The following is a 25,639-nucleotide window of genomic DNA, read 5'->3' on the forward strand; positions in this document are numbered from 1 at the left end:
CTGATTTCCCTTATAGGAAGTACTTAGAGCAGTCGACTGCACAGTGATGGAAAGTGAAATGGTGGGTGCCAGGGGCTAGGGGCTCGGGAATTGGGGAAGTTAGTATTTAATGGCTACAGAGTTTCACTTGGGAAAGATGAAAAAGTTCTGGAGATGGAAGTTTTTATTTTTTTTTGGTTTTTTTTTTTTGGCTTTTTGCCTTATCTAGGGCCGCTCCTGCAGCATACGGAAGTTCCCAGGCTAGGGGTCTAATCGGAGTTATAGCCGCCAGCCTACGCCACAGCCACAGCAACACGGGATCTGAGCCTCGTCTGTGACCTACACCACAGCTCACGGCAACGCCGGATCGTTAACCCACTGAGCAAGGGCAGGGATCGAACCCGCAACCTCATGGTTCCTAGTCGGATTCATTAACCACTGAGCCATGACGGGAACTCCGAGATGGAAGATTGTGGTGAGAACATGGTGAAGGCACTTAACGTCCCTGAATTGTATACTTTAAAATGGTTAAAATAATAAATTGTATGTTACATGTATTTTATCACAATAAAATGTTAAAAAATGTGATTCGGCAGGGTAGAGGTTACAGTTCTCATTTTACATGTAAGAAAAACGGGGCTCAGAGGAAATCCCGCAGCCAAGACAGAATCAGGGTCCACCCACCCCGAGAGCCCCAGGTTTCCTCTACATCTCGCCGTCCCTTCTAGAGCTTAGGGGAGCCCTGACCTGACTGCGGGTTTCCTCTGTCAGAGGATGGAGAAAAGCCCAAGCGAAATTAGACCTAACTGCAGTTCAGAAACAGAGAGGTAGGTGTAGCTTGGGCTTGAATGACAGGGCTAAAGCTGAGAATTGTGCCAACATCTAAAATTATGAAATGAGGAGCTCCGGGCGTCTCTCTAATGCGGAATAATTATCTTCACTGCCGAGCAGCCAATTTAAATTCATTGTGTTTAATACAAAGCCACAGAACAGAGCAGGCTGTCTCCCGACATGCGGTTTCCATGGAGACGGGAGATGATCCTCAGAGGGAGTTATGTGGCAGAGAGGATGCGGCTGCCAGCTCCTGAGAAGCCAGGGGACCTGGGGAAACCGCTCTAAAATAGAGCCGAGAGAAGCCCGTTGTCGCCCTCCTCGGCAGAGCCCCTTCTAGTCCCAAAGCAGGAAAGTTTACAGGCACGCAGGCTGCGACCATCTATAGTAGAATTCCAGGCTGCCCACAGATGCCAGAGAGAAGGGGTTTATCAACGATCCAGAAAGGAACCACACATCACCCCACTTGCTCTTCTTCCCTCATCGCCTTCCACGTTGGTCAGTCCTCACTCTGGTCCCAAAGCGAAGTGATAACAGTGCCATCAAACTGCCGAGGGAGGCCACCCTGGGACCTCCCTGGACGCCTGGTGTTGAGAGACAAGGGCTGGAGTCCAGGCTGGGAGGCAGGCAGACCTGTGCCTGTACAGGTAGCTTGGCAAGGGATTTCACCCCTCTGAGACCCAGCTTCCCCACCTGGAAAGGAAGGGAAATGAGGCCTGCCTAAGGGGGGCTTAGGTGTTGGGGGGATCAGGTGTTGCTGAGAGCTGTGGTGTAGGTCACAGATGCAGCTCAGGTCCTGCATGACTGTGGCTGTGGCGTAGGCCGGCAGCTGTAGCTCCGATTTGACCCCTAGCCTGGGAACTTCCATATACCACAGATGTGGCCCTAAAAAGCAAAAACAAAACAAAACAGAAAAAACATAGGCAAAATGGAGTTCCTGCTGTGGTGCAGCTGGTTAAGGACTGAGTGTTGACACAGCTGCTATGTAGGTCACAGCTGCGGCTCAGATTCAATCCCTGGCCTAAGAAATTCCATATGCTGCAGGTGTAGCCAAAAAAAGGGGGAGGATGTGAATTCTTCATTAAATATATACACAGATCAAATCAACACATGGAAAGATGTCCAACATTAGGTTCTAGAGAAACACAAATGAAAATCGCAGTGAGCTACCACCATGCATCTGTTATAATGGCTAATATTACCCAGTGATAGCAAAAATATGAAGCAATTGAATGGAGTTCCTGTCGTGGCTCAGTGATGAACGAATCCGACTAGGAACCATGAGGTTTTGGGTTTGATCCCTGGCCTCGCTCAGTGGGTCAAGGATCTGGCGTTGCCGTGAGCTGTGGTGTAGGTCGCAGACACGGCTCGGATCCTGAGTTGCTGTGGCTGTGGTGTAGGCTGGCGGCTACAGCTCCGATTAGACCCCTAGCCTAGGAATGTCCATATGCCTCGGGAACGGCCCTAGAAAAGGCAAAAAGCCAAAAAGGAAAAAAAAAAAAAGAAGAAGAAGAAGAAGAAGAAGAAGGAATTTAAAATGTTACAACCACTTTGGAGACCAGTTTGGTAATTTCTTTTCTTTTCTTTCTTTCTTTCTTTTTTTTTTTTGGTCTTTTCAGGGCTGCACCTGTGGCATATGGAAGTTCTCGGGATAGGGGTTGAATTGGAGCTGTAGCTGCCACCCTATACCACAGCCACAGCAACACCGAATCCCTGACCCACTGAACAAGGCCAGGGATTGAACCCGTAATCTCATGGATACTAGTTGTATTTGTTTCCACTGCGCCATGACAGGAACTCTGGTAATTTCTTAAAAAGCTAAACATCTCCTAGGCATTCCACTTCTAGGTAATTACACAAGGGAATGTAAACTTATGTCCATATAAACACTGGTACACAGATGTTCATGAGAGCTTTGTCTGTAGTAGCCCAACACTGAGCAATGCTGAATCCAAGAAACCAGACCAAAAATGGAATACATACCATGTCATTCCATTTATAGAAAATTGTGAGAAAATGCAAATTAATCAATAGTGACAGAAAACAGAGCAGTGTATACCTGGGGCAGGGAAGGATTACAAGAGATAGAAAGAAATTCGGGGGGTGATGGGTATGTTTAGTCTATTAACAGTGATAGCAGAGTTCCCGTTGGGTGCCTCAGCGGAAACGCATCTGACTAGCATCCATGAGGACTCAGGTTTGATCCCTGGCCTTGCTCAGTGGGTTAAGGATGAGCTGTGGTATAGGTGACAGACACAGCTCAGATCTGGTGTTGCTGTGGCTGTGGTGTAGGCCGGCGACTACAGTTCCAATTCGATCCCTCGCCTGGAAACTCCCACATGCCTCGGGTGCAGCCCTAGAAAACAACAACAACAACAAATGTGATGTCTTCACAGCGTATACATATGTCAAAGTGTATCAAACAATACACTTTAAAAATCTAATGTTTATTGTATGTCAGTTATACCTTAACTTGTTTGGGGGAAAAAAAAAAAAGCGTAACACATAGATTAAAAAAAAAAAGAAAAAAAGGTGGCTTCCTGAGTTATCCAATCATAACTTTCTTCATTCTCTTCATACTCTTCCCAAGAGCAGGGTTCACCAACATAATGGAGGTTAATGGTATTTTTAAATTTTGAGAACACGGTGGAGAGTTTAAAGAGGAAAGTTACTTACAGATGAGGGGTTGAATTCATTCATCGCTAAAACTGTGTGTGTGAGGGAGTGTGTGTGTGTGTGTATCTGAGAGTGAGTGTGAGAATGTGAGCGCGGGTATGTGAAAGTCTATGTGTGAATGCGTGTGTAGTGTGAGAGGTAAACATCGGCTAATGAGAAGGTTCTCTCTTTTTTGGGCCGCACTCCAGGCATATGGAAATCCCTCGGCCAGGGATGGAATCTGAGCTGCAGCTTCAACCTATGCTGCTAGCTGCAGCAGTGCTGGATCCTTAACCCGCTGCACCACAGCGGGAACTCCAAAAGTGCTTAACGAGAGTTGGCCTATGCTTTATCCGCATATAGTCACGAATGTAGGATTCTTAGAGCTCCTAATTTTGAGTAAACAAGAAGTAAAAAAGGATTAGGAGAGAGAAGAATGTGGTTGGCTGCAGGGATAATCCGAGGGAACAATGAGGCAGAAACCAACAATGGGAGAAGATATGGTGTCTAAACACATTTCTACCTGCTAAGGAACCATCCCAAACCACGCACCTGACATTCAACACAGAAAGATGGCAACTGCAGATCAGAGGCAACCTCGGTGAGGTTTGGGAGAAGAGATATTTCAGCTGAGATTTTTGAAGTGTTCCATAAGGCCATATGCAACTTTTTTTTTTTTTTGGTCTTTTTAGGGCCGCACCCGTGGCATATGGAGGTTCCCAGGCTAGGGGTGGAATCAGAGCTGTAGCCACTGGCCTACACTACAGCCACAGCAACTCGGGATCTGAGCCATGTCTGCAACCTACACCACAGCTCACTGCAACACCGGATCCCTAACCCACTGAGTGAGGTCAGCGATCAAACCCACATCCTCGTGGATGCTAGTCGGATTCGTTAACCGCTGAGCCATGACGGGAACTCTCAAACATTTCTTGAAATATTCAAAGAAATACACAGGCTTTAAGAAAAGAAAAAGAAGAAAAATACATCGTACCATATGCATCACTGAAGTATACACACAGGATATATTTTTCTTCTTCCTTTTTTTTAAACTCCAGAGGATGGAGTACAAAAGTGGAATTCGTATGAGGTATGAAAGGTTTCCAAGATGCTTGGGTTCAATCACGAAGGATGCATTTATCTCTATTCTTGAACCAAAGGTTTTAAAAAGCAATAATCTCACTGTATAGATTAATTCTTTGCCAATGCTCTCATTCTAGGATTTGAGGAGCTGCTTGGTCACCGCAGGAGATTTTTTCCAATACTGGATGTAAAAATTTGCAAGAAATGATAGGTCTCCTCTCTCCCATTTGTTCTAAGAAGGGTCAACCTAGCCTACAGGTGGGCCTTACAATTAATGGAGATGTTGAATGAAAGATGCCAGCAAGGTTTTTGTTAAGCAAGGTACCCAGTCTGAAGCAGGACTTCTCTTTAAATAGCTCCTGCTACCTGCTGAGACGGTGACTGGCTATTTCTACTTTTAAGAGAAAGAAAGGAGGGGGAAAATTATCTAGAAGTTGTTGTCATTACTATTAGGCTCCATTTGAAATCCAAAACACACCCAGTCAACCCTGACGGTAGAGATGGAAATCAATCTTTTAGCTCCTATTTGATGTCTAATGGTTTAATACATGTGCTTGTGAGGAAACTGTACAAATGGATTTTTCAGGGTCTGGTCCTCAATCACATCATCTATTTTTTTTTTCTTTTTTCTTTCTCTTTTTATTTATTTATTTTTTTTTAGGGCTGCATCTGAGGCATATGGAAGTTCCCAGGCTGGGGGTCGAATTGGAGCTGCAGCTGCCAGTCTACACCACAGCCACAGCAATGCCAGATCCAAGCCACGTCTGCAACCTACTCCACAGCTCATGGCAATGCCAGATCCTTAACCCACTGAGCAGGGCCAAGGATTGAACCTGCATCTTCATGGATACTAGTCAGATTAATTTCCACTGAGCCACAACGGGAACTCCAGCAATCATCCGTTTATTTAACAAACACTCCTATCGTGCTTAGTAAGCACCAAGTACTATTTAAGTCCTTTACTATTATAATTCAACACACATAAAGTATTATCAAAATCTCCATCTTCCAGAGGAGGAAACTCAGAGACAGAGAGAGCATAACTTGTCCGAATCACACGGCCAGTAAACGTGGGGCTGAAATTCACACTCTGGCAGCCTACCCCGGGCTGGGCTCACAGCTGCCACCCTAGGCCAACATTCGTCTCTTTCTTGAGCATCTACTACACATTCAAAGCCATGCAAGCCTTTTTTTTTTTTTTTTTTTTTTTTCTTTTTAGGGCCACACTCACGGCATATGGAGGTTCCCAGGCTAGGGATCGAATCGGAGCTAGAGCTGCTGGCCTACACCACAGCCACAGCAACGCCAGATCCAAGCCGCGTCTGTGACCTACACCACAGCTCACGGCAACACTGGATCCCTAACCCACTGAGCAAGGCCAGGGATGGAACCCGCATCCTCATGGATCCTAGTCAGGTTCATTAACCAGTGACCCACGAAAGGAACTCCTAAACCCTAAACCCTAAACCCATGTGAGTCTGTGGGGAGTCACAAGTTAAATACAAATTGTAGTCTCTGCTCCTCAAAGTTTTCAATCCGCTGAGAGACAACTTTAAAGGAAGCAATTTGAAAGCCCAAGGATGACACCTTATTTCAGCTAGGCAGAAGAAAGTGGAGGGGTCAGTGGATCCTGGGGCTGGATGAGCTGGAGGAAGTTCATGGCCTGAGCTTGGTAGGTCTCAAAGGGTTCCATGGACAGGTGGGAAGGGATGGCAGGGGGGAGCGTGGGATGTTCATAGGGGAGGGGGCTGAGAAAAGCCCTTTCCTGATGGCTGGAGACACGTTGGGAGTGGGGATTGGATGGACAGGGCGAGGTCCACTGGGGAGCTGTCCAGGGTGAAGAGCCAGGACTTCAACCCAGGCAACGGGGAACCACTGCAAATTCTCAAGCAGGACATGACCCTGTGGGCAAACCCAGGGACATAGGCTGCACGGGCTCTAGAGGGAGAGCAGAACAATTTCATTACAAAGCCAAAGTGGTGGATCAGATAACCCAGGAGACTGGAAGACAGAGCCAAGGCCAGGCCCGGGGTGGAAGCAGGTAGGCACAGCCTGGGGACTAACATGTATCGTACATAGAGTCTGTGCCAGGCCCTGGGTCAAGTGTTTTTCATGCATCATCTCATTTAATCCTCTCAACAGCCGTTTGTAAAAGGTAAAAAACTGTCCGCTCTAAGGTCCTGACATCAATATTACTCCTCTAGGGACAGCGGTGTGTTGGAAAGCCGCCCTCTCGGGGAGGCAGAGCGCTCACTCCGCTGTCAGTCTGATGCATCAGGTCTGTGATGCTTTGATCTGGTCCCCGCAAATTTGGAGCCATACAGCGCTGGGTAAACTATTTGCATGCAGCCCACCGAGAGGTCGCAGGCTCTCTGGAAGCGGGGGGTGGGGGTGAGGGGTCTGTCCAGGTCTGGGGTAGTGAAAAGGGACTCAGACTAAGAAACTTACATTCGGCCGAACTGCCTCTGGGAGCTGGGGCCACTCATCCACTCTCACTCCCTATCAGTGGGAGGGCAGGGCTACATTTCTGAGGTCCTTTCCAGCATTTTACAGGAATGAAGACATACGTGGACTTGGGAACATCAATTAATAAGCAAGACCATATGAGCCCAGATCCCAATAAGCAGAAAGTGTTACTGCAGAGCTAAAAGACTGGAAAGACGTTTTGGCTAGAATTACAGAAATGGACAGAATACTGGAGTCACGAAAAAAGAAGGGAAATGAGCAGCATGTGAAGGTTTAATTCCAAAAGAGCAAGTATCAAAGGCAAAATAGCAAAAACAATCTGCCCAGTGGATAAATGGGCTCCTTGGTAAGGATGCTGGCAGGCTGGACAACAAAGGGAATTTATTTACATCCCAGCATCAAGTCTCAGGACTCTGATAGGTTGAGTCCTCTACAGTAGGAGGGGGAGGGGAGGTCAGACCCTCCGCTGGGGGTGGGATGTGGGCCATCCTAGCCCCTGCCACCGAACCTCCCCTAGGCCGATCTCGTGCTGGCCAAGCACTCCCCCAGTTAGGATCTGGCTCCTCTTGTGGTTTGACAACAAGAATAGATGTCCTGCTGCTGCTGATTTTGAGTTAGTGGGAGGCTGTCTCTGTGACCAGATGGTCCTGGCACAGATAAGAGAGAATCCTTGGGTCCTCAAAGAGGGATAGACCCAGCTGGACTTCCGTTTGATGACATCTCCCCTATGGCCAATTTCCCCCTCATTGATGACGGGTACAGACCAGAGGGCAGAACTCAGAGCCAGGGACACTTAGAAGGTACAGGGGTTATGGAGTTCCCGTTGTGGCTCAATGATTGACGAATTTGACTGGGAACCATGGGGTTGCGGGTTCGATCCCTGGCCTTGCTCAGTGGGTTAGGGATCCAGCGTGGCCGTGAGCTGTGGTGTGGGTTGCAGATGCGGCTCGGATCCCGCGTTGCTGTGGCTCTGGTGCAGGCTGGTGGCTACAGCTCCGATTCGACCCCAGCCTGGGAACCTCCATATGCCGTGGGAGTGGCCCAAGAAATGGCAAAAAAAAAAAGACAAAAAAAAAAAAAAGAAGGTACAGGGGTTCTAGGTCCCTGGCAGGGGACTGGGAGCCCAATAATGGTTCCCTATAGTGTGACCAGAAGGAGAGAAACAAATAAATAAGACTGGCAGGGGTGAAGCAAGGCAGGTCCCAGCTTTCAAAGGGGATTCAGATGTCATCCAGGCATATAAGGTGAGGGTCAGACGGGCAACAGAAGCAACAGCCAGGACAATGTGCCACTGAAAGCAGCCAAGAAAATTCCTCAATAATCTGCCTGCGAGTGTTGGACTCATTGGGGATTCTTTAAAAAAAAAAAAAAAAAAAAAACGGATGGGGAGAGTTCCTCTTGTGGCTTAATGGGTTAAAAACCCGACCAGTATCCCTGAGGATGCGGGTTTGATCCCTGGCTTAGAGCAGCAGGTTAAGGGTCTGGTGTTGCCGGGGCTGTGGCTGCGGCTGTGGTGCTTCAGCTCCAATTCAACCCCTAGCCTGGGGACGTGCATATGCCTATCCCTCCACCGGTACCACACAGTCTTGATGACTATAGCTATGTAATAAGTCTTGACATCAGGGAGACCGATTCCTCGCACTTTATTCTTTGTCAAAACCATTTTAGCGATTTTAGCTCCTTTGCCATGCCACATGACTTTTGACAGTAATCTTGCTGCTATTTCTACAAGATTCTGATAAGATCGACATTCAACATGTCTATCCATTTGGGGAGAATTCATGTCTTTACTGTCCCATATGCTTTAGGTGTGGCCCTAAAAAGCAAAAAAAAAAAAAAAAGGCAGAAAAAAAAAGGCAAAAAAAAAAAAAAAAAGAGGCAGACCTAGAGATGCTGGTTTCCTTGGTCTGGGCCAGGAGTTGGGGTGGGGACCTGGACACGTATTTTTAAAAAACTCCTCGAATAGTTCGACTGTAATTTGCTTCCAAAGATTGAAAACCATGGGCCTCGACAGTGGTTCTGGATATATTTTTAGGGGGGTGGGAGGCAGAAAAGGCACCTAGAAAGGCTTTTTCCACTGTCCAGGCCTGCCCCCTCCCTCCCCATCTCAGCGAAGGGGCTGTGCCTGCAGTTTAAAAAGCCTGACGCTGATATCCCCACCGGGCCAAGGGGAGCCATTGGGGGGGTGGAGCCCAGCAGCCTGCATTACCGTTCTTATTATGTAATATTAGATGCACACAAAAGACTAAATAGAACTTAGAAGTAAGCTAAGCAGACGATCCGAAAAGACCCCGTGACCCAAGTGGAATCCTGGGCCTTCATGAGCACAGCGGGTGTTACCCGCGCTCCTCCTCCACCTGCGCCGCCCCCGCCTCCCCACAGGAGATCATTTCGCCTTTTGATGGGGTTGGCATTTTTAACACGCAGGGGGCCTGGCACCTCTGGAAACCAGGTTCTGGGCCTCTGGGAGGGCAGGGCCGGCAGGTTGGGAGGGTGTGGAGGGGGCGGGGAGGAGGATCAAGCGACTGGGCTGTGACCAAGGGAGGCAGAGGCAGGGGAGCCAGGCAGAGCCTGCCACGGCCTCGAACAGAAGCAAAGGCAGGCGGGCAAAGCATTTGTTAAAGAAGTGCTAGAGAAATCCCTTGAGACCCAGTACAATGGAGACCCAGATGCTCTCAGAAAAGCCAGCCTTTCAACTGTTTTGTTTTCCCAGCCCGGGCTGCCGCTGCCAAATTGACAAGCGTGCAAGAGCTCAGGGGGTACAGTGTTCAAGGCCCCACGGATCTGTCGGACAAGAACAAAAAGATGCAACTTGATCTCTCTTTCTCTATAGGCTGATCGCACGGGTGCGCTTTTCCTGGGGGTTATTATTCTGTTATAAAACCGGATGCTTAAAGCGAATTTTCTTGGAAGGTGCAAAGTAGGTCAGCTGCACTTTTCTCGGGGTGCACGGCCTTGGCCTGAGAGCCACAGGCTGTGTGAATAATTAAAGGCACACACCCCTGAGATCAGCCTTGCAACAGGAGAGCCTTTTCTCTCCCCAGGAGATTATCAGGAACTGGAGGCAAGAGGAAGCCAATGAATCCAGCTGTAGGAGCACAGAGGGGGAGGGGCGGCCCAAGAGTCGGGGAGGGGGGTCAGGTACAGGGCAGGAAGCCAGTTCTTGGGAGGCCGAGATGTCTGAGGCAGAACTCCAGGCAGGGTCTGCGGAAGGGGTCTCGGGAGGACTGGGTCAGGGGCCGTGTTATGCAACAGACACTCAAGAGAAGCTGGGGCACAAGGAGAGAGTCCGATCTTGCTCAGGGGATGGAGAGAACAAAGGGCCAGTTGAGGTGACACCCAGCAGCCAGAGTGGCTTGGGGTCTATGGGCCTTTAAGTTCCCTATAACTAAGGCCTGGCATGGCTTGGGGGTGCCTGGGGTAGCCTGAACCTGCAGAAACCGGGAGAGGTGGGACTTGATCACACAAGGGCTTTTCTGGGAAGCCTGGAGAACACGAAGAGTCAGCCACCACCTGGCACAAAGACGCACAGGCAAAGGTCCTCATTGGCTATAAGGAGCAGAAGGCTCTCAGGGGAGGGCTCGTCACTCCTGGCTAATGAGGCCCTGGCAGATGACAGTGTGGAAACTAAGAAGAAGGCCAGCCTGCACCCCCAGAGGCTTGTAGGCAGCATAGTGACAACATGGCACTTGGCCCTGGACTAAAGGTCTCCCAGGTGGGGACAAGAACCAGCAAGCTATAATTTTTGCCACACGGCTGCACAGTATACCCGATTTTGGGTGGGCACTGCAGAATGGACCCCAGCATGGACGGGTAGAGTCGTCAGACTCGTGTTGATGGTACGCCCAGAGGCTTCTCTTACACTCCTCTTGGACGTATAAATTGTTACAACCAGACCGGAAAAGCAATTGGGCAGTATGTCCTAAAGCTGAACACGTGTGTCTTCTATGACCCAGCAATCCCACGGCCAGGGCTGTGCCCAGCAGAACTGTATACACTCATTTGCTAAAAGACACATACAAGAGGCTCATAGCAGCAGCGTTTGTAATAGCCCCAAAGTTGCAACCCCCCAAAGGCCCACTGACAGCAGATCGGCCAGGCACCATGTGGGCTCTCGTACAGTGGAATACTATAAAGCGATGAAAATGAATGAAGTACGACGCAACAACATGAGTGGATGTCGCAACAATGATCCCGAGCGGAGGAAGTCAATGCAAGTGTCCAGACTGCCTGATTCCAACTACATAGAGTCAACTGCCCAACCAACCTACGGTAAAGCCACTGAAAACCACCAACTTCTGCACTTTAAATAGGCGAATTGTATGGTGTGTGAATTTTATCTCAATTAAGCTGTTATTTATTTATGTTTAACCATGGTATTAGACATCAGGATGGTGGTTTTCCTTGGGAGGGGGCCCAAGAGGGGCTTCTGGGTGCTGGAAATGTTTGGTTTCTTGATTTGGGTGCTGGCCACAAGGGTGTGTTCAGTTGCGACAATGGTGTGTACTTGGAATCTGTGCACTTCTCGGTATGGATGCTGAACTTCACTAAAAATGACAATAGCAATAACCACAAACTGAGCAGGCCCGGCCTGGCTGGGCTCAAGTTCATGGGGATGGCGAGCTGGATGTGCTCCCTTACTTCACATGACCGACACCAGGGTCTCCTCAAGAGACCCTGCAAGGGTGTAAGAGCATCATGCGTAGGCCCCGGGGGAATTCTCAGAGGAGAAAGTGGGGAGGGTCCACCAATCACTTCTCCTCCCTGGGTGTGGCTCAGGTGGGCGAGCCAGGGTATTAGGGTGCCAGGGTATTAGGCCTGGGAGCATCCTTGTCTCTGCACAGGCTGGGCCATGGCTCCTGTGACTCCTCATGGCCCCGCCTTCCAGGGGTCTGATCTGCTGCTCCGGGACTGGGCCACCTGCCTGTGGGGGGCCAGCCCCCATCTGCCTGGCAGCCCCAGCCAGGCTTTTTATGGTGGTTTGGGGGAGCCTTGTCAGTTACTGCCTAGCAGCAGGAGCATTGGAGCCCACAGAAAGATGGATTCCAGGGGGAGATCACTGAGCCTGGGAGAGGGGCTCCCTGAGAACCCTAGGTAGAACAGAGGTAAGATTTTAGGATACAGGGCCACTGAGGATTGGAGGCGGTGGGCCACAGTGGGACATAGGACTGCAGCCACTGAGCTAGTGGCTGGTGGGTTTCTTTCACCCAGGGAGCATTAGAGGCCCAGTCCTTTAGAAATCAGACAGTACAATGGGCGGCAGCCAGCCAGCCTTGAGATTCTGATTCAATTCTGCATTTGAAAAACATCTTCGTAGGTAAATCGGAGGTACAGCTGGATATAGAGACCCACATGGATAAGAATGAATCACTTATTCATTCGACCAACATTCACTGATTAGCTCCTCTCATTCCAGGTCAGTGCCAGGCTCTGGGAAAGCAGAAGAATATGGCGAGGACTTGCCCTTAAGGAGCGCATAGTCTGGTGTCCAGGGAGAGGCCTGTGTGTGACAGATACTTCCAAGGCAGAAGGGTGGCAGCAATGACAGGGTTCCGGAGCACAGCGAAAGGGTGAAAGAACCTGTTTGTGTCTCTTTTGGCGAAAGGTAATTTCCTCTTAATTTCACCTGTCTCACAGGTCTGAATTTTGGTATCTTGCTTTTAGGGACAGAAAGTAGCTCCGGCCCAGCTCAGGAATTGCTAAAACGTGTCCATGATAACTCACTCTGAAAAGAGGATCCGCCACCAGTATTTTTCAAGCTGTTTTTAAAAACAACAAGCTAAGGATGATAATAGGAGACAGCTAACTCTGCCTGCGTCATAATTTCTACCATTAAAATCATCTAGAGGAAGCAGATCTATTTTTCACAATCTTCGGGAAGTTAATTTAGCTTATCACACATAAAGGAGTTCATCAGACAAGCCCCCTCGTTCCCTGCCACATCCATGCAGAATAACAAACACCAGCTAATTCTCCTCTTCCTCTAGGTCTGTATTACATGACATACAAATAGAAAAGTAAAATCAGTTCCTGGCTTGAGGACCTCAGTAAGCAATGTGATCAGCAAAACAGGCCCAAATGCCTCCTTTTCCACAACCATGGAAATCTATGCTGTTTAGCCTGGAATTTCCTATTTGAGTGGCCCCGGGGCCCCTTCAAGAGGACCCTCCTCCTTTCAGCGGTACAGTGGGAGCATCCTGTTCACTCGGGTTGGGTCTGGAGCACCCCCAGAAACTGAAGCCACAGAGGAAGGCACCGTCAGCAAGCAGAAGCATTACCTTGGTCCCGTGGTAGAAGTCGTCCACGCAGGTGGCGTTCATGAAGGTCTGGTGGAAGTGGGTGCTGGTGTCGATGCCTCCAGGGATCACGAGTTTCCCAGTGGCATCAATCACCTTGGCCCCTCCGGGGATCATGAGCTCACGGCCCACCTGCTGGATGATGCCATTCTCAATGTAGACATCGGCCTCATGGGTGCAGTCGTCATTCACAACCTTGCCTCCTTTGATGAGAATCCGCACGCTGGCTGAATTGGCAAGCATGTTCCTGTGAAAGGTGACAGCGGGGGTACTGGTCAAGGTCAAAGTCCCTTTTCACCATGACCAAGGTCCCACCCCTTCTCATGAGAGCCCAAACTCAATGGGCAGAGTCAGTGAGCAGGAATGGGGAGGAAGGGTCTCCCTAGCCCGAGAACACTGGGCTTATAGCCAGCTGGGGTCACAAGCCTCCCACAAACATCACAGCAGGACTTGCTGGGGAATCACGACACCACGGCAGTCAAGAGTGAAGCTGGAGCCCCAAGAAACATCGATTTTCACCTTCTCGAAATGATATGGGGGTTCTAAACATTTTCATACTAACTGTCTCATTTTATTCTTGAAACAACCCAAGAAGTGACATTTTATAGATGAGAAAGCAGAAATTGCTAATAAGGAATTTATGGCTACTACGTAGCCAAGACAAACTCAGAGGTCTTGTATGACCAATGTCCCCGCTATACCGCTTGGTCCTGAAGATAACAGAGGCTCCTGGGGTGTGTCTCAGACCAAATTCTCCAAGCCTCATAGCTATTTAATTCATGTCATTCTTCAGATGGGTTCTGTCTCAGTTCATTCTCCTGTGTTTGCCTCAAGAAGTCCACTATCACACTGATGCTCCACAGCCAGCTGCACATGATAAGCTCCTCTGAGGAGTTTTGAAAAGCTCTGCTCAAGTCCCACCCCCCAAAGCTTCAGCTTTATTTGGTCCAGAAATGAGACCCCAGAATCAACATTTTTTCAAAAGCCATAGAAGTCTACCATACACTTAAAAAAGAATTAACACCAATCTTTTCCAGAATATAGGGAAGGAAACTTTCCCAAGTCATTTTATGAAGTCAGTATCACCCTGATACCATAGACAAAGACAGTACCAAACAGCAACAACAACAACAAAAACTGTAAAATAATATCCCTCATGAATGTAGATAAAAAATTTCTAATAAGACATCAGCAATTATAATTTGGCAATATGTAGAAGCATGAAGAACCCTACCATGCAAATGGGATTACTTGCAGGGATGCAAAGCTTGCTCAATATTTGAAAGTCAATGTAATCCACCATTTTAACAGGCTAAAGAAGAAAAATCGCATAATCATATCAATTGATGCAGAAAAATCACTTGACAAAATTCAACATTCATAAAAAATAAGAGGCCTAAAAAAAAAAATTCAACAATCATTCATGATTAAAAACTCTCCATGAAGTAGGAATAGAAATTAACCTCCTTGGAGTTCGCATAGTGGTGCAGCAGTAATGAACTGATTAGTATCCATGAGGACATGGGTTCAATCCCTGGCCTTCTCAGTGGGTTAAGGATCCGGTGTTGCCACGAGCTGTGGTGTAGGTCGCAGATGTGGCTCAGATATGGTGTGGCTGTGGTATAGGCTAGCAGCTACAGCTCCTATTCGATCCCTAGCCTGGGAACCTCCATGTGCCATGGGTATGCCTCGCCCCCACCCCCACGAAAAGACAAGAAGTTAACTCCGCAAGTTGATATTCACCAGGTTCCCTCAAGGTACAGCGGGTTAAGGATCTGGCATTGTCACTCAGTGGCTCAGGTTGCTGCTGTGGCATAGGTTTGATCCCTGGCCCAGAAACTTCTACATGCTGTGGGAGCAGCCACAGACAGGCAGACAGACAGACAGACAGACACACGAGAACATCACCAAAAAATCTACAGCTAGTATCAGAATTAATGTTGAAATACTGAATACTTTCTCCTAAACTTGGAATAAGGCAAGGATGTCTACTCTCACTAGTGTTAATAAACAAAGGAAGTTCTAGCTAGCACTATAACAAAGGAAAGTGAAATAAAAGGCATATAGGTTGAAAGGGAAAAAATAAAACTTCTTATTTGCAGGTGATATGATGAGGGCTAGGCAGAAAATCCCAAAGAATCTACAAAAAAATCTCCTAGAACAAATGAGTTCACAAGGTCACAAGCTACAAGATAACATACAAAAAGCTATTGTTTTTCTATATACAATGCAATGTGCAACAAACACATTGATGCTCAAAAAAATTGAAATACTCGGGAATAAATCTAAGAAAACACAAAGTATGCTGAAAACCACAGTATGCTGATGAAAGAAATCAAAGAAGATATAAATAAGTGGAAAGACATACTATGTTCATGGATTGGAAGACTCAACATAGTAAAGATGTCAATTCTCCCCAAATTGATAATACATGTTTAATGTTGATCTTATCAAAATCTTTTATAAATAGCAGCAAGATTACTGTCAAAAGTTATGTGGCATGGCAAAGGAACTAGAATAGCTAAAATGGTTTTGACGAAGCATAAAGTCCCTGATGTCAAGACTTATTACATAGATAGTAATCAAGACGGTGTGGTATGGGGGGAGGGATAGGCACATCCATCAATGGAAGAGAATAGAGACCCAGAAACAGCCCCATACAACTGATTTTTGACAAAGGTGCAAAAGCAATTCCACAGAGGGAAGATAATTTTTCCAGCAAATGGTGCTGAAGCAATGGGATATTCACAGGCAAAAAACAAACCTCAGACTTTATACAAAAGTTAACTCAAAGTGGATCATATACCAAATAGCCACATTTGACACCACTGATTACTCCCTTCCTCTTAAAGCTCTCCCTTCCCTTAGCATTAAATGTGGTCATGCAATGGAGGGGGACAAGGACCAAGGAAATCTTGACCATTGCTTTGCAGATAACTGTTTTAAGGCACATGTGTGGGAACTGCCTATACAGCTGTCAAGATCTTTGTGAGTAAAGGAAAACTTGAGGAGCGTGGCTGAGGGAAGGTATCAATTTAGGACAGGGGAGACCCAAGATTTTTCAAGCCGTGAAGAAGGAGTCAAGGGAAAGAGATTAAAGTTGGAAGAGATCCCAGGATTATTTATGGTATAAGGTCTTGAAGGAGTAGTGTGGAATAATGATGGCCATCATGGATGGGAGACACTCACCTGTCCACTTACATGGTTGACTTGATAGGATTATTCTAGTAAATGTGTGAGGGAGGTTTTACGATGCCCATGTCACAGATGAGGAAAGATGCGAGAGGACAAGGGCCTGTAGGAAGGAGGTATGTGAAAATGCCAAAGCGGTGGGGGTACTGGGGAGTTTGTGTTCCCTCTGCTCTGAAAGGCAGGAGGCTGAGCGCCCCTGGGAGTAGTGAGGAGCGAGCCAATGGGAGGAATGTGGGAAGTGTGGAGGAGCCACAGTGGGGACCTGGGATGAGAAAGGGAGTGTACAGAGGAGAAGAAGATGGTGCTGAGGGCAGCTCACACAGCCTTGGTCACGGGGATTTAATCAGAATTCCATCCAGGAGCACCCTTTGGTTGATTCATCAACTCTCTTGATCCTTCGGTATCTGAACAGAAGGATTTTCATTGAGACTTAGAAGATACAGGACACAGTCTGACAAGGGGAGAGAGTCTACATCATTGCAGTGTCTCTGTGTGCTCAAATAAAGGCCACATGTCTGCTCGGTGAACTTGTTCTCCAGGATCCAGTCAATTGCCCCCTCTTCTGAGAAGACTTCCCCGACCCCTCTGCACCTTTATGGCACTGGAGTCCATCTCCACCTCCAGACAAAGTCCTCAGAGTCAAAGACATAGGAGTGACCATTGTTTCTGCCCCATGCTCGTCCCCAGTATCCAGTATAGAAAACTCAAAAGTGTGAACAAATGAATGGATGGCTGCAGCGACGTGTTGCACCCCAACAATTCAATGCTTTAAAGCAATGAGTGGTAAGCCAATTCCACATTTGTTGTCTGGATATTTGGCAGCTCTATGTCTAGGATAATGCTCAACTTCCATCCCTTTTCCAATACCACACATATCTCTGGGAACAGAGCAAAGGAAGCAACTTACTATTTATCATTCTCATCATTTAATTTTGCCTGGGAAGCCTGTGTCCCAGGATGAAAAGGCCTTGGAATCTGTTGTGGGAATAGTTCTTATAAGGAAGTAATTCATCTATCTGGAGAGCTTAGCCTGCTCTCCTGGACACGCTTGGTTAGGCAAGGTTTTTTTGGTTTGGTTTTGTGTTTTTGTCAAGTTGACCACGCTGGAGTGCATGGACTCTCCAGCCCAAGAAAGTTTACGGTGTCTATTCAGCCTTGACTGGTCCACTGGGGACAGGGAGCATCTGCTGCTGGGGGTGGTGTTGGGAAAAAAGACAGGTGGCTGAGAGTGAGTCCTGTCCCCATACACAGCGACATTGTCCCCCGTGAACATCTGGTCCCTGCCAGGTATTATTCCAATCTCTGGGGAGAAAGGGCCCCTCCCCTAGAGTGGAAGGGACTGGGAAGAGAGGCAGTGAAGAGGAGTCAGGCAGGGCAGAGGGACGGCAAGACAGGGACAGTCACTGCCACAAGCCCATTGTCTGAAGCTGAAATGAACTTTTGTTCTAAAATCTGAAAACTAGAGTTTAATATGCAATAATCAGGAAAGGAGTTTGATTCTTAGGTGATGGACACCACCATGCTGCCCAAAGGAAAGCCCAGAAAGTCTCACAGTGCAGCCTCTCTCTCTCTTATTACAAAGCCAAGGCTAGGTGTCACCACAAAAGGAGGGATGCAAGTTCTCAGAGGGACATGATGGTGATGGTAAGACACACACCTAATTTTCTGTGCAAACAGATAATCCTCGCCTTTTAAACAGCTTTAAGTAGGAGGAAAAATAGGAATGTGTATGCTGGGAAATTGCTGCCTAGTCATTATGTCAATGTGGTAAATGGGAATATTGATCTGCTTATTAATGCAGAACATGTGCTCATGGCACACACCTGGAAGCTGGAGAGCCTGAAGGGTGATGTGATAATGATTTACAGGGGATTCTTGTCTGAGCTTTGATGCTGGAATCACAAGCCAAGGGTGTCTTCTTCAATAGTAATAAGAGTAAGAGTTCTTATTAAGTTCGAACACCCCGTGCCTGGAATTTAATTCACCCGGCAACTTCAAACTTCGAGACGTAGGAACAAGGCAGGAAGTATTAGCCCTGTTTTAAGAGGCGGAAACAGAGGTTTTGAAAATAACGGGTAGACCAATAAAGGTCACACAACTCCAGGATCTGTGACTTAAGGGAAAGTTTATCGGAGTTAACTCTGGGAAGAAGAGATACAGGAGATGTTTATGTTCTCGATAGTTTTATATCTGTTTCAAATTTGATGCAATAAACTTGTATGATCTTTTGGAATCTGCCAATTAGTAAGTTTTTTTGTTTTGACTTTTTTGCTTTTAGGGACATACCCGGGGCATATGGAAGTTCCCAGGCTAGGGGCTGAATTGGAGCTGCAGCTGCCAACCTATGCCACAATCACAGCAACGCCAGATCTTTAACCCACTGAGTGAGGCCAGGGATCGAACCCGAGTCCTCATGGATACTAGTTGGATTCATAACCCACTGAGCCACAACAGGAACTCCAAGAAGATTTTTTTTTAAGCTACAAAGAAACTAGAAGGAATCCAGCGTGACCTTCCTTCACGTCCAGTGGGCTCAGTCCCTCCCTCTGCCATCCTCTATGCGAGATGAAAGAAGGACCTGCTACCACCAACTATAACCCTGAATCTTTCTCTAGAACCCTTTGCTGCCACCACGACTCACCCTGTCTCTTCCTCTTCCTTGGTGGAAATCCCTGAAGGCTAATCTGGCTCTGAAGAGGCTGGGCTCCCTCATTAATACCGGGAGTCCTGGAACATTGCTGGCCTGGGGATCCCCTTTACACAGGCTTGATTGAGCCAGGCCTGGAAATCCAGGCTGGACTCGGCTCCTAGGACTACTTTAGAGGGGACTCTTTATTCTCAGAACTCAGAGGATACTGTGGATGAGCTTAACAATTAGGGAACACCTACTGTATACTGGGCCCTTCCCTAAGCCCATCCTATACATTATCTGATTTGATCCTTTGATCCAGTCCTCTGAGATCCATAGCATCATTGCTCCCATTTTTTAACCATAAGGAAGCTGGTGCTTAGAAAAGTGAAAGGAACTTCCTCAAGGTCACAAGGCTAGTTTATAACAGAATGGGGACTGAAAGCCCCACAGTCGTTTGTTTGTACCTTCCCCAGATTCGTATGCTGAAGTTCTAACCTCCAGAGTGCCTATATTAGAAGATGAGGCCTCTAAGGAAGTTTCTAAGGTTAAACGAGGTCATAGGATGGGGCCCTGAGCAGACAGGATTAGTGTTCTCATAAGCTGAGACATCTGAGAGCTCCCCTCCCAACCTCCTCCCATATCCTGCAACAAACTCATGCCCAGAAGAAAGGCCACAGGAGGACAAGTGAGGAGGGGCCATCTACCAACCAGGAAGAGAGCCCTCACCAGAAACCAAGCCTGTAAATAATGGCTTCAGTCTAAGCAGTGGCCTGGCCATTAGGTCTGATTCAGCATCATAATATCAGCTCCCTCCAACCTTCCTGAGACTTCCAGCTTCAGACCGAGGGCTGCAGTCATCAGAATGAGCCGCAGGCCTTCAGTCTTTTGGGGTTACCAAGGCCTAGGAACACTCCAGGCCCAGACAGGTGTGTCTGGATAACATCATAGCACAGTTGCTTCATACTCCCTGTCCGAGGTGCTTTTGGAGAATATCTTTTTAAAATGAACGCTTGTGTGCACAAAAACATTCTATAACCTCATTGCTTCCCAGTATCAAGCACTGGAGACAGCTCTGAAGGCCTTGCTCTCAAGAAACTCCATCTAGTGGGTGAGAGACCCACAAATAATCTCATTATTAAGTGGCTAAAGTGTTGAGGGGATACTTTGTGCCTAAAGGCCTTAACTCTAATTTTTTTTTCTTTTTTTTCTTTTCAGGGCCACAGGTGAGTGGCCACATGGAAGTTCCCAGGCTAGGGGTCAAATTGGAGCGGCAGCTGCCAACCTACGCCATAGCCACAGCAATGCTGGATCCAAGCCATGTCTGTGACTTACACCATAGCTCACAGCAACACCGGATCCTTAACCCTCTGAGCAAGGCCAGGGATGGAACCTGCATCCTCATGGATCCTAGCCTGGTTTGTTTCCACTGAGTCACAACAGGAACTCCACCCTAACTCTAACTTGATTTACACTTGGTGTCTCTCGCCATGCACCAGACACCAGAGCTGTGGCTGGGGGAGCCCAGCAGGTTGGTGATGGTGGGGGTGTCTTGTGACACCAGAGTCCTCCCTACACATTTCTACATTTCCAAATCGTCTACATCCCAGAGATGTCTAATCCAACCTGGGCCCCCCTCCCTGTTGCCGGGTGTGACGGTTGACATTCTTTATGCTTCTCACCTCCCCCAGTAACCTCATTAGCACCTCATACCTACAGCTTTCCCTGCTGGTCTTCGCTAAAGGAAAGAAAGTCGCACAGGCATCTTTTCCCACAATGTGCATGCTGTCTGTGCGTGTATGAGCAGGAACCTAACAGAGAGAGGGGGTGGGTACGTGGGGCGATACCTCGGACCTCTTGGGAGAGTCCCCCCAAAAGGGAAAGGGTTTGAGTACAGGTGTGGACACACATGCTCCTAAGCAGGGCCCATGCCACGGGCCAGGGTGGTCTTACCCTCTGCTCTGGTCGGGGCAGCGTATTCAGAGAACGGCCTTGTCAGTTGTCATGGTCAAGAAGGTCAGGGTCAGGTTTACGCATTTCGGATGCTTCAAGTCACTGATGTTATTCCAAAATATAATAACTGTATAGGCAGAGCCAATATCTGGCTCCCTGGCTTCCTACATGCCATAGATTAAAGGTTTAGGCTCTCTCTCCCCCAAATTCATCCACTGAAAGCCTCATCCCAATGCGATATTGGAGACGGGATCCCTGGGAGGTATCCAGGTCATGAGGGTCCTATAGTGCCCTTATAAGAGAATTCACAAGGAGTTGCCGTCCTGGCTCAGTGGTTAGCGAACCCGACTAGCATCCATGAGGACGCGGGTTCAATCCCTGGCCTCGCTCAATGGGTTGAAGATCCCGTGTTGCTGTGAGCTGTGGTGTAGGTCAGAGACGCAGCTTGAATCTGGCGTTGCTGTGGCTGTAGTGTAGGCTGGCGGCTACAGGTCTGATTGGACCCACTAGCCCGGGAACCTCCATATGCCTCGAGGGCAGCCCTAAAAAGACAACAAGATGAAAAATAAACAAAGAAATAAAAATAAAAGTTAAAAAAAAAAAGAAGAGACACAAGATCTCTCTCTCTCTTTCTCTCCCCTCTGCCACATTAAGACACAAAGAGAAGATGGCTGTCTGCAAGCGAGAAAACATTCTTACCAGGGGCTGGCACCTGGATCTTGGACTTGCTAGCCTTAAGAGCTGTGAGGAATGAGGTTCTGTTGTTCAAGCCACCCAGTCTTATTATGGCTTCTCAAGCTGACCTTAGCCATACCTTAGCCATATCATACTAGATAGAAATGAACATTATCATCAGATCACTAGATAACAACTGAGCCTTAAAAATAAATATCACCTCCCTTAAAGACTTCTAGTTGTATCCCCTATTCCCATTTGTTTAACAAAAAATCTTTATCATGCAGCTATTTTATCTAGGCATACAAAAGAGTTCAGACCATATCTCTGTCCTTCCAGGAAGAAATAAGGGAAAATACCAGATAGTTAAATGCAAAAAAAAAAAAAAAATCAGAGGTATGGAATTCTAGAGCTGCATAGACTCATCGAGTCCACCCTGATTTTCCCTCCAGTCTAGAACTTTACCCACAGTGACCTTGAACTGGGGGGAACCAGTCCAGTACAAATATTAGGATCTTAAGAATTTTCCAATTTCTTCAGGGACGCAATGATACCCTTCAAAGCAAGACGGGGCGTATTGCCAATATGCAGAGATTTAGCCAAGTGTACACAGCTCGTAGCCCCCAGTTTCCTGGTTCTCTGGCGTGGATTCCTGATGTTCCTGAACCAGTGCGGGGTAGAGCTGAGGTGACATGCAGACTGGGGAAAGGGATTTCTGTGCGAGGGACAACGCTATAAGCCGGGAGCACAGTCTTTCACGAGAAGCCTCTGCGTATTGAAAACAGGGACAATTATTGCCGTCTGCTCTCCAACAACTGTCTTGCTGGATGACAGTGAATTTCCTGCAACGCCCATCCTCCTGCACTTTTTACTGCGGCTGAGCAATTCTAATGCAGAACCGCACAGGAGCGTCTTGCCGAGTGAAGGTCAAGGCTACGGCAGCCCTGCTTCTGGTTCATGAAACACCCCCTCCCCCAACACACACACACACACACACACACACACACACACACTCCTAGAAGGTGCACCGTGTTAGTCCTGCCAAGGAAATGCCAACCCCAGCACTGTGCTTGGAATTGCCTGCTTCTGTCATCACCTTCCACGGTTCCCCGCGCCTGCCGGGAGGTGCGAGACGAGGAGAGCCGGCACAGTCTGGCCAGCACAGCTGCCTCCTGCCAGCAGCTCAGCTGGAGGACGCCGGGGTACTCGGGCACTTGGCACAGACACACGAGCCAAAATGGAGCAAAGGGACACTTCTTACCGGAGGACCTTACGACTAACTGGACAAGTATTGGTTTAAGGCGTATATTTCCTCTTAACAGGCATTGGCTGAAGACTCGCATCCTCCTTCAGTAGAATCCACAGGAAAATGTGTTGATTGCACAGGCAACTGGTCACTGTCATATCCAGGCACAGGCCAGAGCTACACAACTGCCCTGCGACACGACAGGTCTGCAACATTTAAGCCGACCCTAATGGCAACACAAGCTGGAAGCTGGAGGAGAGGTGAAGCCACTCAGGTCACGGGGGACATGCCGAGTGGCCTGACTTGCTCCTTGCTCCAAGCAAATAACATTTGCTAAAGGATCAAAGAGTAATAGAGACGCAGGGTCTGGAAAAGGAAACGAAACGATGCAGCTAGTTTTCTTCTTCTGATCAGCACTCAGGAAAGACAAACAGAATGACGGGAGAGCCAACCCTGGAGGAGGTGGGGGTGTTTGTGCTTAGAGCACCCAGGGATGATTCTGGAAAGGGATTCACTTGCAGCTGGAAAATGAGGACAAATTAAAGGTTCAAGAGAACACAAAAACCAGAAAGGGAAGTTCGAGGTGAATGGGAAATGGCTAAGACTTGAAGTTAATGAATTTAATTTTTTAAAATGTAAATTGCTTTCTAAGTAGTAAAGTACCTAACAATTCTTAACTAATACCAAAGCAGAGTGCAATTTTATAACGAATTCTTAACTGGCTTTATCAACTCGAGTGGATTTAAAATAATAGTTAAAACCTACACATAAGGTATAAAGAATAATGATGCAAACACCCGTGAACTCAGCGTTGTCACTACTGTTCAAGTGCTGGCACCTCCCTGGTCCCAGCCCATATCCCCCTCCTCAGAGGTAACTAGCTCCCTTAGTCAATTTGTATGAACTAATGACTCGTAACAATGGGGTGACAAGTAAGGGGGAAACAAGGACAAGATCACAGCTGTCCCCCCCCCATGACGACCCAGTCCTACATCCCGCAGTCACGCTTCACCTGCTCTGCGACTGATATCTTCACAACGGATTCTCAACTTGCCAAGGCAAGCAGGAATCTGGGCACCTCTATTATGCTAATAACGAAAGAGTGGGGGTGTTTTCACATCATTCAAATGCCAACTGGACCACTGCACTGGGATGTCCCAGAGGCAGCACCCCTCAACCTGCCCCCAAATGGCTGCACTGTCCTCATCACCCACCCAGAAATCTGGGACTTTTCCTGGATCCCTCTCCAACCCAGGCCAATATCAGTGTCTTGAGGGCTGGCATGCACCTTGCCATCTCATCTGGGGCTCTCCAAGGACCAGTGGGGACCGGGAGGCCAGAGACCTGGACAGAAAGAAGGGCTGGTCAGGCCGAGGGGTAGCACATGGAGGGCAGAGGCTAGAGAGGCTGTGGTGGATGTCACGTCCACGCTGAGACACACTGGGTCCTTCATCCGGTAGCCATACTCTTATTTCTGCACCTAAGTGGCCAGCCAGGAAGTCTAATGACCCAGGGTCCCTGCGTCCATTGACGCAGGGGCTGAGCAGGATCAAGACTACGGGTGGCAGGTGAGGGCTGGCCCAGGGACCATCTGTACAAGACCACGAAGCATCTGCATCTGGAATACTGCCACCGCCTTTGTCGCCACCTAGTAGAGAAGGTAGAACCGGACCAGGTAGGTCAGGAAAGGGCAAGACAAGTGAGAGCCCAGCACCAGGGCAGCGTCCTCAGACAGCAAGAGGAAAGGGGACAACCGTGGTCTGTCAATACGACAGATACGAATATGGTGACCAAGGAAGGGCCTGCCTCTGCGGAAGCATAAAATACAAGCTTAGGACCAGGGCGCTGCTGCAAGTGAAGCCCAAGGGGTGGGGCGGGATGTACAGAAGCCCAACAGGGTGGTTGGGGGTGAGTCCTTAACGGGCTAAGATCAAGTAAGTGGTTTTAATCCTTTGGGTTCATCTGGCCTGGCCTGGCCCAGCGGGGCTGGGCTTACTTACAGACACATCAGTGCGCAGAGGGCAAGAGCAAAATTGCAAAGGATTAACCGTGAGAGGGTGGTAAGAAACGGAGCTGCAGGCCACTTGTTGCACAAGATTAGCTATGAGCGAAATCAGGCAGCTGTCAGAAGGCAAGGCTGACCGTGCGGGTGAGCATGCGTGTTGCCGACTTGGACTGGCTTCTCCGAGGGCTGATGCATGCGTGCGCCTGCGTGGGCATCCCGGCCCCCTGGCACAGTCTCTGGCGCTTGGGCAACAACCTAGCTCCTTTTAGGTGCCCACTGATTCAAGGAGGGCGGGAGGCTCATGTGAGATCTCGAGAGGCTGAGCACCAGCAAACTCCAGTAAGAATGAGTTAAACCCCCCTGCCATGAGCCCAGCTGCTCCAGGGTTCTGGAAGAAAGGCAGAGGAAGAAGTGCACTCGTTGGAGGCAAGGCTCCCTACCCCTGACTGAGGCTTTAGCCAGAGACAGGTCGAGTCACCACCATCGCCACAACCCCCCTGGCTCTGGCCGACCCTCTGGCAGATTCCTCCGCCCTGCTGTGCTGTCTATGCTCTCACCAGCTGTCTCCAGGCCGCAGAAATAATTCCATCAGCTCCTTTGGAAGGAGAGCAGCTGCAGTGTAAGAGTGG

General features: G+C 48.3%; 1 protein-coding gene across 3 annotated transcripts in view; it reads right to left on the reverse strand.

Moving 5' to 3' along the window:
• Positions 1 to 25,639, reverse strand: part of DPYSL5 (dihydropyrimidinase like 5) — a 97,400-nt gene that overhangs the window by 43,359 nt on the left and 28,402 nt on the right. For all 3 annotated transcript variants that reach the window (XM_003125320.4, XM_085019857.1, XM_085019856.1), the window contains exon 2: positions 13,293 to 13,557. In XM_003125320.4, the coding sequence (XP_003125368.1) occupies positions 13,293 to 13,553 (261 nt within the window). In that variant the 5' untranslated portion in view covers positions 13,554 to 13,557. The remainder of the gene's footprint in view (positions 1 to 13,292; positions 13,558 to 25,639) is intronic.

This window comes from Sus scrofa, chromosome 3, assembly GCF_054392235.1.
Source record: "Sus scrofa isolate SSC_HxYL_T2T_F1_AM1 chromosome 3, Sscrofa_HxYL_maternal_Yorkshire_Landrace_v2.0, whole genome shotgun sequence".
Classification (NCBI taxonomy): Eukaryota; Metazoa; Chordata; class Mammalia; order Artiodactyla; family Suidae; genus Sus; species Sus scrofa.